General features: G+C 39.1%; 1 protein-coding gene across 7 annotated transcripts in view; it reads right to left on the reverse strand.

Annotated features, from left to right (window-relative positions):
- LOC136857940 (macro domain-containing protein PG1779) overlaps positions 1-12,915 on the reverse strand; it is a 207,761-nt gene that overhangs the window by 79,519 nt on the left and 115,327 nt on the right. For all 7 annotated transcript variants that reach the window (XM_067137056.2, XM_067137059.2, XM_067137055.2 and 4 more), the window contains one exon: positions 790-954. In XM_067137056.2, the coding sequence (XP_066993157.2) occupies positions 790-954 (165 nt within the window). The remainder of the gene's footprint in view (positions 1-789; positions 955-12,915) is intronic.

Here is a 12,915-nt window from a genome sequence, read left to right on the forward strand (position 1 = left end):
TGCATGCCTCACTGGAGATTCCAGGATATGCCACTGAGAAGTAGAGTTAGTCTTAAATAGTAGAAAAATTAAAGAATACCACGTGCAGTGAAATTTTGGAAATTATTGCATGTCAAATTGCAGAGGTTATAATGGAATATCATTTCACGCTACAGTGTTGGTCTACAGGCTGGTGGAGAGCATTACCTGCATCAGGTGCCACATGGTCACATTTATTCATTGTTTCTTTCATTTCTAATCAATTAAATCATCTAGAATGGTTGACAAGAGCATGTGCTGGCTGGAGTGTTCTTGATTATTGTCACATGGTGTGTGTGTGAAGCATAATATGGGAAGGAAAGTATAATTTTTGGTTAAATTGTAATATTTTAAATTTTCCTGTCATAGTTGATACTAAAATTGTTTATATGAATATGATTAACTATATTGTACAGATATACTGTGCTAAAAAGAAAGAAACTGTCATAGTTGATACTAAAATTGTTTATATCAATATGATTAACTATATTGTAGAGATATACTGTGCTAAAAAGAAAGAAAACAAAAACAATATTTTCTTCCCCAATCATATGGACAACAAGAGCTTAAAGAAAGGAATGTTCACATTTTTGAGATCACAGAAAAATCTACAGGGCTATCATAAACATTTTGGGATATGAATACTTGTGTTGTTGATCAGAAAGAGCTATTTGAATCTGTAAGAACAGGTTACAGAAAAATAACATAACATAGGGACAAATAAGCAAAGTATAAGAACAAATAAGGAACAGTATACTAAAATTTCTTTACCTCCACCTCCACCCATAAGTGAGGAGTTTGCAGCATTGACTATGGCATCAATCTGCAACTTAGTGATATCACCCTTCCACAAGGAAACTTTGGCATTTAGATCAGGCCTTACAGCAATTTCTTCAGGATGTATTAGCTGTCGAGTCTTGTTATATGTTTGTTGAACTGAAAAAGAATATAACTATGCAACATATAAAAATAACTTTGGAAAGGCAACACAAGCTTTTCCAAACAGGCACTGGAAAAAGATAAAAAATAGTAATACATAACTAATATTGTACAGTGTCCAAACACAGTTTTGTATATTCTAGAAAGGGCAATCAAATATAAACGGGATTTTTGTTCCTGAACATCAACAGTTGGTAGGACTCGCCCCGCGCTTCTGCTTTGCTTAAGCGGGACCGTTAGGAGTGGGTAGAGCAGGCTGTTAGATATTTCCTGCCGCTTCGTCAGTAACGCTGCTAACGATGTCAGAGCAACAGGCGCACGCCTTCACTGCGAAACGCATAATTATAAAATTTCTTGCTTGTGAAAGAGTTACAGCGGTGGAAATTTGCCAGAGATTGACTGCACAGTTCCGTAATCAAACATTGTCAAGGACGCGTGTGTGTAAGGAGTGTTTCATTTTGTTCCGTATTGAACTGGGATTACAGTAAAATGAAAATGTTAAAGGTCCACCTTTTCAATACCATGAATGTTTATTGATGTGAATATATATCACATAACGTTTAGAGAAGGTTGGTACTAGTTTCGACGCTCACTGCGCGTCATCATCAGCCAACAAATCAATTGAGCAAAATGCAACTTATTGAAGAGCAATATACAACACATGATAGCACCTACAAGACAAATGTTAAACCATGACTAGTTGAAATATAAAACACATGACAGCAAATACAAGGATTAATGTTGAAAGCTAAATTGTCAAAAGTTAAAACAATGAGGCCCGGTTTCTTCAACTCTATGTTAAATTTTGCTTAACAAATGTTAACTAACAATTGTTATTAATTTAACACTTCGTTTAAAAGTCCCCTGTTTCACGAACATATTTCCAACATTTGTTACGAAACAATTGTTAAAGACAAAATAACACACTTCGGTAAGATTTCTGAACGCATTTGGCAGTGAGCATCTTTTGTTTCTTTACATATAGCGCTCCTAGTGGCGTGTTGAAATAGTATTTTGTCACACAGACACATGGTTGACATTATTATAGGTTATGTTTAGCGGAGACCGCTAAGAAGTAAACATGTCAAGTAAGAGGCAACAACAGCGTTATTATGATGAATGCGAGACAAATGTTGTTATAGTTTTAATTTAAAATTATGCGAGTGTGCTTAAAAAATGAAATAACGGACTGTTATATCACAACATTCTATATAGCCTATTCTTGTAGGAGTGCAATCTAAGGTTCCTACATCACCGGGAAAATGTGATAATTGATATGTTTTGAATGATTTTCGGGCATTCTTTTATTGCGGGGAAAATAATGTTGTGCCTTGTTAATGCTGCAATGGCAGCAAAAATTCTTTGTAGAATTCTACACACTCTTTTCTTGCCCTCGTGAACATAGTCGCCTACAATTAGGCCTTTTTTCTTTTGAAAAAAAATACTATTTGTTCGGGACGTCGACCTATGAAGATCTTTTGCCCCTACAATTAGGCCTACATGGAAAGTGTCTCGAGGTCAGATATCATTACAAACCTCCGCTTCGGACGAAGTGGAGGTGATATAACACTAAAGGCGAACAAATGTCCAATAACGGACCATTTATATTGGTATTAAAAATTTACTCATTCGGAACAATTATTTCTGATTCCCTATGGGAATCAACATCTACATCAAATTTTACTTAGCCTATATATGTCAGGTCCGCAACCTAATAACTTCTGAAAAATTAATGAAACCCCGATTCCAATGCAAGGCGTATATATTTAGGAGTTGTGGCATAGTGGTCATCGTACTTGTCTGCGAGTGCCGTAGACGTGAGTTCGAGTCTCATTTCAGGGAACGTTATTTAAAAATTGGAACAAAAATATTACGCAAATTGCAGTACCAGTACACTTTGTTTTCTACCTGAAATTAATATAGGTCTAAACGTTCTCACAGTTACTGCTGGATCTCTTCTTTATCTGTTTATCCTCCAGGGTCGGTTTTTCTCTCGGACTCAGCGAGGGATCCCACCTCTACTGCCTCAAGTGCAGTGTCCTGGAGCTTCAGACTTTGGGTCGGGGGATGAAATTGGGGAGAATGATCAGTACACCCCCCCCCCCCCCCCAGGCGGCCTCACCTGCTATGCTGAACAGGGGCCTTGTGGAGGGATGGAAAGAAGATTGGATGGGACAGGGAAGGAAGCGGCCGTGGCCTTAAGTTAGGTACCATCCCGGCATTTTCCTGGAGGAGAAGTGGGAACCCACGGAAAACCACTTTGAGGATGGCTGAGGTGGGAATCGAACCCTCCTCTAATCAGTTGACCTCCCGAGGCTGAGTGGACCCCGTTCCAGCCCTCATACCACTTTTCAAATTTCGTGGCAGAGCCAGGAATCGAACCCGGACCTCTGGGGGGTGGCAGCTAATCACGCTAACCCCACTACACCACAGAGGCGGACTATATTAATTTGAGGTAGGAAATAAAGTTCCACTGCAATTTGATCATTACTTTTATTCGCATTTTTACCTTCACATTCCCTGAAATTATTAATTATATTTGTATTTTAAAAAAAAAAGTAATCTAACGCGGGACTCGAACTCTCATCGTCGTGGTTCGTAGACAAGTATGATGACCATTCGGCCACTGTTACACTTGACTAGTGTGCAACTTTTCAAGTATATACGCGGCGCTTTACAATCGGGAATTCGTAATTTTTTCGGAAATTATTAGGTTGCGGACCTAACAAGTTCAAGTTAAATGTGTTCGCATTTTAGTGTTCTATCCCCTCCACGTGGTCCGAAGCGGATCCTGCCTCATGACATTTATCCTCATTTATTTCGAAAACAAAACTGTACGGTATTGACCCAAACCCTTCTACACGAGTTACTGTTGAGTATCCCCCAGCAGGTACATTAAGCTAGTTGAAATCGATTGGACGCAGGGTCTGACCCATCCTTGTAAAATCTATAAGCAACTGCTGCACTGGAGAGATTGGTAAGTTGCAATCTGGAAACTCTAACCTATATCATCTAGTAGGTACCTTGTTCATTATGGCTTCGGTAATTAGAAATCTTTCTTCTGACAACTCTAAAAGGTCGTTGTTTCTTAGTATGGGTCGTCCTTTGCCTTCTTCAGTTTATAAATAGTCCTCATACAGCAGTAAAGCTTCAAACTTACGTCTTCTACATGTCTCCATTTTGAAATTTTAGCAACTGTTAAGAGGTTTAACACAGGGGTGCTGCTAGGTTAATTTAACACAAGATTTAACAATTGTTAGAGTTAACAATTCTTGATGAGACGACCATTTTGTTAAATTGTGTGTTAAGTCTCCTTAACAGCAGTGTTAACACTTAACATTCGTTGAAGAAACCGGGCCTGAAAGCAAAACAGAGAAGGTAACAATAGTTAGGGTATGATACACGAGAAAGTAGTCCAGCTTGAGGTTTGTAGAACATGAGGTGTATCTATATACAACATTTAAATGCACCTACTAAGGCAAATTTTAAATGTAACATTAAAATGATGAGGGTATGGTGCGTATAACCATCTAAAACATATGACAGCACATATAAAGTCACTGTTAGATTATAACCAGTTGAAATGATGTGGTGTGTCTGACCGTAAAACATAACATTTTTGAGAAGGTATCCCAGTTGTTGAGTCTTGATAAACAAGAGAATAGTCCAGCTTGAGGTGCATAAATCATAAGGCAACATATGTTATCAGTGGGAAGAATAATCTTGTTCTCTTAAGTTGTGGTAATTAACAGGTTTAATGCAGGTGGTTTCGAAGCCAACAATGTGGTCTTGTGAAGATCATAATTTGAATTAACGTCACAATTCCCAATTCAGTATGGAAACATGGAGACCTGACGAAAAAAATGAAAGCCAAATTAGGCGTGATATAAATGGTCATAGCCAAAAGAAATATAAGGGAAAGAAGGCGAACTCACCTTGAGTAGCGTGATGGCATAGATTTTGAAAGGAGAGGAACTGGGCTAATGAAGAGAGAATAATGGAGGCCGCTACTAGTCATAGTTTAACATTTGTCTTGTAGGTGCTATCATGTGTTATATATTGCTATTCGATAAGTTGTATTTTGCTCAATTGATTTGTTGGCTGATGATGACGCGCAATGAGCGTCGAAACTAGTACCAACCTTCTCTAAACGTTATGTGATATATATTCACATCAATAAACATTCATGGTATTGAAAAGGTAGACCTTTAACATTTTCATTTTACTGTGTAAGGAGTAGCGGAGGAAAGGGGAAGCAGCACCAATGAAAGCCAAGGCTCGACTGTCAGCTGGCAAGGTTCTTGCAACAGTTTTTTTTGATTGGCGAGGCATTTTGCTGATTGATTTTTGCATGTGCGATGCACAATCAACGCTGCTTACTACTGTGAGCTGTTGAAGAAGGTGAGGGTTGCATATCGTTGCAAAAGACGAGACCAACCGATTCGAAAATGCGAGCCCCATACTGCAGCTCTAACTGCCTCCAAGCTACAGGAAATGCACTGGACTATACTTGATCATCCTCCTTACAGCCTGGACTTATCGCCTTGCAATTTGCATTTGTTCGGACCGCTTAAAGAAGCTCTAGGAAGGCAACAATTTGAAGATGACAAGAGTGTGGAAGACTTCATGTCAACTGGCTGGTGACACAACCCTGTTCTTTTTACAATGAGGGCATCAAAAAGCTGCCCATACACTGGGACAAATGCATTTTTAAAGTAGGAAACTATGTGGAAAAATAAATTGTAACTGGCTTGTGTTTTTCAATAAATGAATTTAAATAACAAATAAAATCCTGTTTATATTTGATCCCCCTCCTGTAGTTTAGTGCACTTTTTATTCTGCTATGCATATGTATGTACATTATACATTATGAAGAATATATATAGTACAAAGGAAAACAACATGCAACCAGCTACGCAAAAACAGCAGAAATGCAAATAAAAGCATCAAGTTTGTAATGTGGGAGTTTTTAACACAAAATTATTATTCATTGTGTGGCAGATCATTAACATGTGTAATTCTGAGGCATGCTTGAATACGTAGAGGCACACTCAGTACCGAAGAATCCAACTTATTTTGGGGCAGATTATCCCACTCTTGGATAGCAGCTTCAGTCAGTTGCCGAATGTTAACAGGAGAATTAGGACAATGGCAATTACTCTCTTCAGTGCGCATCATGCACATTCAACAGAGTTCATATCTGCAGAATATGCCAGCCACACCATTTGCTGTATGCTATGCATCTCAAGGAACCGATTAACCACTTTGGCTCGATAAGCACAAGCATTATGTAAAGCCCTCGCCCACAGTGGGAGCAAATCCTGTATATACAGTTTAGAGGATGTTATTTCTGTATACCAGACCTGTTATGTTACCCGGATAGGAATTAGAGGCATACGTCGACCAAATATGACGAAACTCCCTTGCTGCTGAATGTGCTCCAGTATGAAGGACTTCTTTAACTATCACCAGTTCATCTTCAGACTCTAATTTTCCTACAGCATGGGTGCAAGCTTATGATGACCTTATCAGAAAGGAGCATACGTTTCTACTATTCCTCATGCCATGGGCTGTAAGTTGTTGTCACCTCACACGAGCTGCTCTATGGTGTGGTTTAACAGAAGCTTCTAACATAGGCTTTCTCGCTATCAGTCCTCCGTTGTGCAACTGATTTTGCACTATGTGATCTGACACATTCATTCCAGTGGCCCTCTGAAGATTCTGGCGGAATGAGGTGGCAGTTAGCAATCTGTTTTACATCACACTGGCACAGATAGGGGGTGACAATGAGATAGGAGAAGGCTGGGATTGGGAAGGAAGCAACCATGCCGTCAATTAAGGTAGAGGCCCAGCATTGCCTGGTGTGAAAATGGCGAATCTTGGAAAACCATCTTCAGTGGGGCTCAAAACCACCATCTCCCAAATGCAAACTCACGGTTATGCGACCCAAACCGCGCGGCTAACTCCCTTGGTGTGGCTTATGACGTATTGAAAGCAACAAATACCGATCCTCTCTGTGAATTATTTTGCGTCTGTTGTCGATCAGCAACCATTTGTGTATTCCTGCACTTTTTCCAAACTCGGGGACATTACTCCGACTCACACCGACATGACAGGCAACATCCACTTGTTGCCATCTTTCTTGCAACAGTGTCACAATTCAAATGCACTCAGTTAACAGAAATGGGAACTCTTGCCACGTTTATCTCTGTTGTCTATAGGCCATCAACCTTCTAAGTGATATATATATACTGTATATTTATTAACTCAACTACTTTCTAGACATTCTGGATTGCCACAAGGAGAAAGTTTAACTAAATCAAAAAAAGGTAATAAAATTAAATTCCTCTTAACATCAATAGAAACCAATGGTGAAAACATGGTTTTGATTCTGAATTCAAAATCAGCGCATGTCTCCAGTTATCCAATGTCCAGAAATTTTGCTAAACTTTTGAATTAATCTTTCGTAAGTCCCTCAAGTTCACTATGAATTTCTTCCATCACACTCCACTGAGCCTCTTTCGATAAACTCTTCCTCCAGTCTTGTGATGGCCTCCAGATAAAATTTAAATGCTGCATACACTTCGGTCTCTAAAACCAGACTTCTCAGTAAAGCGTTTGCTTGTGCAACAGCTGCAGATTCTTCATCGTCCAATGACAGAACACAAGTTGATAAGTGGAGGAAGATGGGAGGTAATACTCATTAATCTTTGAAGCAACACCCAACTCCTCATATGTGGCGCAAACTGTATTTATCTTTAGATACCTGACCATTTATGAAGAGAACGGGAACAAGAACCTGACTTACAAGATCTGTTTTTTTTTTTGCTAGCTGCTTTACGTCACACCGACACAGATAGGGCTTATGGCGACGATGGGACAAGGAAGGGCTAGGAGTGGGAAGGGAGCGGCCATGGCCTTAATTAAGGTACAGCCCCAGCATTTGCCTGGTGTGAAAATGGGAAACCACGGAAAACCATCTTCAGGGTTGCCGATAGTGGGGCTCGAACCCACGGTCTCCCGGATGCAAGCTCACAGCTGTGTTTCCAGATTGCGATCGGAAAATGGGAGAGACCATAGCTGATATGATTTCATCAACTCTTGAAAAGAAATATTCCACTGCAAGATTGTAGGGGAAAAAGGTACGACAAGAGATCAAGTATGTCAGGCTAACACAAAGGTGACAATGTTGCATTCTAAGAGAAAATACTTTGGCCCTGTTTTCTCCTTGTGTCTGTCACAGTTTGAATCTTTGTGGAGTCAAAGCAGCTCAAAAGCTGTCGTGAAACACTAATATTCTTTGGGTGTAGTCCAAAGTGTTATATCATGTTCAAGTACAGTCCTGAAAAAAAGATGGGAGATACTCCAAGATGTCATTGGTTGTTCTCTGCATTCAACATCTCAAACATGATGGTCAGCCAGTATAGGCAGTGTAAAACCAATTGCATCACACATTACAGGATTGAGAACAGCCCTTTTGAAAGTAAAATATCTGAAATCACTGCAGAGACATTGACAGAAATAAATGGTTTTGAAACATATGTTAACATATTTTCTTGTGTGTGGGTAAACGTTTTCTCTGAAATCAAACATAGGAATTCCGTTCTTCAGACCAGAGAGATGTGGGACTGCTTTAAAATTTAAAAATCATACATTCCAAGTGGGACATAATTTTATAGAAGTGCAAACTTGTTGCTGCAAACGCTGACCAGGGTTCCCAGCCAGAAAGTCAAACTAATTTCCCTGACAAAAATTTGGCATTTGCACAATTTTTCACAGCCTCCTCCAATCCCATTAGCTGTCCAACACACACCTGTACACAATACTTATTACTCAAATAGGAAATACAATATTTTGAACAGTTAAGTACATACAATTTAATAATGACCTGCCAGATCATAATAAATGTTGATACATTTTATTTATACATGAATAACAAAAGTACTACTAATAAAATGACCACATAATGTTGGTAATAATGAAAAAAAAAAAATGCAACACCACAAAATTATACATACAATTTTTTCTGGTTTCAAACAGGCATATTTAATCTCCAATTCTGGCTTCACATTTTTGTGACTGCATTCTTTAAATTTTTTTTTTTGGCCTTCCAATTTTCTTATTTCACTTATTTTTCGTTTCTCAGCTTTTTCTGTCCTCTTCTTTAATTAATGATATTTGCTTTACGTCCCACTAACTACTTTTACGGTTTTCGGAGACGCCGAGGTGCCAGAATTTAGTCCGGCAGGAGTTCTTTTACATGTCACTTAATCTACCGACACGAGGCTGACGTATTTGCGCACCTTCAAATACCACCGGACTGAGCCAGGATCGAACCTGCCAAGTTGGGGTCAGAAGGCCAGCGCCTCAACCGTCTGAGCCACTCAACCCGGCATCCTCTTCTTTGACCTTCAGGCGTGTCTTCTCCAAGTAATCGTGGTATTTCTTATGAGCACATCTCACTGATAACAACATTCTATGATTAATTGGTATGCACCTGACACCTCCAGTACAAAATGGAATCATACAATTGACTTTGTGCAATAATTGACTCCACATGCATGTTTTCTACCAACACTGATTTATTTATAGAAAAGCCACTCTCTACTGCAGCATTTCCATGAGACAGTATAAGACAAAGCTTTATTACTTGCCAAAGTTCACTATACTGTTTGTTTTCTGTTAAAATGTCAGCAAAGAAAAAGGTCTAAACCCATATTACCATCAGATATTGAGAAATATTCTTTGAATTTAGTTTCCAAAGCTTCCTTTAATTCACAATACAGAGAAATGTACTGTGTTTTAGCCCTATCGGCCATATTTTCAGTTATTCTGTTAGCTTCATGCGACATTTCCAAGACATATCCTATTCAGGTCTGACCAAGACTTGGTTGCTGATTTATTATATGTGGGTTCAAACTCGTAAGACCTTTCGCTAATCTATACTTTAAAGGACTCTTATCCAACAGTTTTGTCACAACTGCCACTAATATTTTCTGACATTTGTGTTTAAGCCTTTGCCATATCCCATTTAAAGGCGGATGCCCAGTCATAATTACCGTGTTTTCTGACAGAGTCCTTTAAATCCCAATACGTACAGCAGTATAAATACCACCCTTTGAAAGAAAATAACTAGAAGTCAAACAAATAAAGATATAAATGTAATATCTTTTGCATTTCGTTCCTAAATGATCAGTGCATATAAATGTCTTTACTCTAATATTGAATATCCACATTTCGCTCCAGATGGTATTCCAAAAAGCACCCTGTTCTGCACAGTGGTAGATCGCACTGCTTACATTTGTTTGCCTCTCCCAGAACCTACCCTATTTTACATTTGTAAACACAAAGCACACACTTTGGCATGACCAGGTATCTTCAAAAGAGAATGAAATAACTTAGGGGACGGACAGCCGACAGGTAAACTTCCTTTCCTGCCAGTACGTTTGCGATACGTGAAGTTCCCGATCAGCTGTTGCACCAAGTTGTGGCGGAAGTTCAACTGTCTGTTTCCATGAGCTGTGAGAGCTGGTCGGTTAGTCATATCATAAAGAATGAAAATGTTCACAACACACACATAAATCACAAAATGAAATATAAATTTCCACCATTTTTCCGACATTGCCTTTGAATGTCAACGAGAGAACTCGCTAGTGGACATAGTGAGGAAACGATATAGGTGATAGATCGCATGCATATAATCGCTGGGGCGCATATCGGTAACTGAAAAATCGGTCGTAATAACAGATGTATCAGTGATACGGCTCTCACTGTAACTGAAGGATAATACACTGTTTAATATAGGAATTTTGAAGGGACAGACAAAAATTGTCATAACTGGTTCTCGTTATATACCGTACTCACTATAGCGGACTTTTACTGTATATAAAAAGTAGCACAGTGTACCAACTTTCCGATTTCTATCCCTGCCTCAGTCTTTATTGTTTCAGTTGAACTTTTAAATTTAAGAATTTAATTTTAAAGTCTGTATTGAACCGAGAATAATAGATAAGTAAAATTAAAAACCCACCTTTTCAATACTAATATTAAACTAAATAAGTTATAACATTTCCTTGAAACTAGTTTTAACGCTGTTGAGAGTCATCTTCAGCCAAATATGAGAACAAACAATTTTCCGTGGTATCAAGCAAGGGACCTCTGTTTAATACTTCCAATATCTCAATATCTTGATCAAATTCAGAAGGTATGTTTAGAATCCTTCATATGTTGGCCTACTGCAGAAAATCTGTTATATTTTATTGCATTAACATGTTCTGCATACCTGATTTTGAAGCAACAACCTGTTTGACCTACACTTGAGCAAGAACAGTCATTACACACAACCTATAGACTCCTGATTTTGAAAAAAGAGTTGCCCTTATTAACAGAGAAGGGGTTGTGAAAAATATCCAAATTTCTATTGTTAGTACGAAACGAAATCTTAACATTGTGTTTTTTGAAAATATTTGTGACTTTATATCGTCGGCTGTAACTCGATCCGAGCATATATAACTTCTTCCTGCATACATTGACCAGTTCAACTCAGTTTATGGATGTGTTTATGATGACTAAACAGACCAATCCTGGCATAAAACATATGTCCACACAAATCACACTGAATGGATGGAGGAGGCCGGGGTTGTAATTGACAGAGTTTTCTTGCTTGTCGCTTGGCCTCTTGAAGTCTGCGGCGTTCTCTTTCAAGCAAGCTGACAGCGGTGGATGTAGTGTTCTGCCACAGTGAGCGGTCCTAAGCACATTCTTCCCATGTCTATATATCTATACCAGTTTTCTTCATGATGTGTTTCAGCTGATCCTTAAAAACGCTTAAGAGGGGCTCCATGAAGTCTGAAGTTCACTATAAAGAATTTGGCGGGGAAGCCTGGTATCACCCATGTGGAGAACATGGCCTAACCATCTCAGCTGATGAGTGATGATTGTTGCCTCAATGCTATATAGCTGCACTTTGTGTCGAGAACTGTCGTGTTGGTCACATAGTCCTCCCACTTAATATTCAAGATGAATCCCATTTTCTGTTGGTGGAAGAACTCAAGTTTTTTGATATCACAGCGATAGAGTGTCCAAGTTTCACAGCCATACAGCAGCGTGGAAATGACAATAGCTTTGCACACCATGAGTTTGGTATGCAGTTTTAGGTCGTTATTCAATAAGACTCTGTGCATTAACTGTCTGAATGCTGCATGAGCAGCCCCAATTCTTTTATCAACATCTTGTTCACAGGTACACAGTTTAGACAAGATGATTCCAAGATATGAAAAGTGATAAACCTGTTCCAGTGCTGTGTCTAAGATGGAAATGCTGAACTCAGGAAGTGTTAATCCTAGGGCAGGTTGTGCAACAGCCTTGTTTCAATCCATGAGTGATTGGGAATGAATCTGATACTGAGTTACCATGAAGATCCTGTCCAGACATGCCACTATGAAGAGCTGGAACCAATTCCAGATAACGTTCAGGACATCCACATAGCAGATCTTGGTACTGAATCAAAGGCTTTTTCCAGATCATAGAAAACTAAATACAGAGGCTGCTGCTGCTGCTGCTGTTCTCTGCATTTTTCCTGTACTTGTCTAGCACAAAAGATCATATCTGTTGTGGCTCTGGAGGTTCGGAAACCACATTGAGACTCAGGCAAAATCCTCTCCGAGATAACTCGGAGCTGGTTTAATAGAATTATTGCGAGAATTTTTACCTGCAATTGACAAAAGCAATATACCACGGTAGTTCCCACATACACTACGACCGCCTTTCTTGAAGATAGTGATGATGGTAGCATTCTTCAAGTCGTCAGGTACTTCTCGAGATTCCCAAATCAAGAGGATGAGTGTGAAAAGTCCAGTCTTCAAGGGTATACCTCCATTTTGTATCAGTTCCAGAGGAATGTTATCAGGACCAGGAGCCTTTCTTGGTTTCAGTTGATTAAGTGCTTTGGTGAAGTCT

The sequence above is a fragment of the Anabrus simplex genome, chromosome 1 (genome assembly GCF_040414725.1).
Source record: "Anabrus simplex isolate iqAnaSimp1 chromosome 1, ASM4041472v1, whole genome shotgun sequence".
Classification (NCBI taxonomy): Eukaryota; Metazoa; Arthropoda; class Insecta; order Orthoptera; family Tettigoniidae; genus Anabrus; species Anabrus simplex.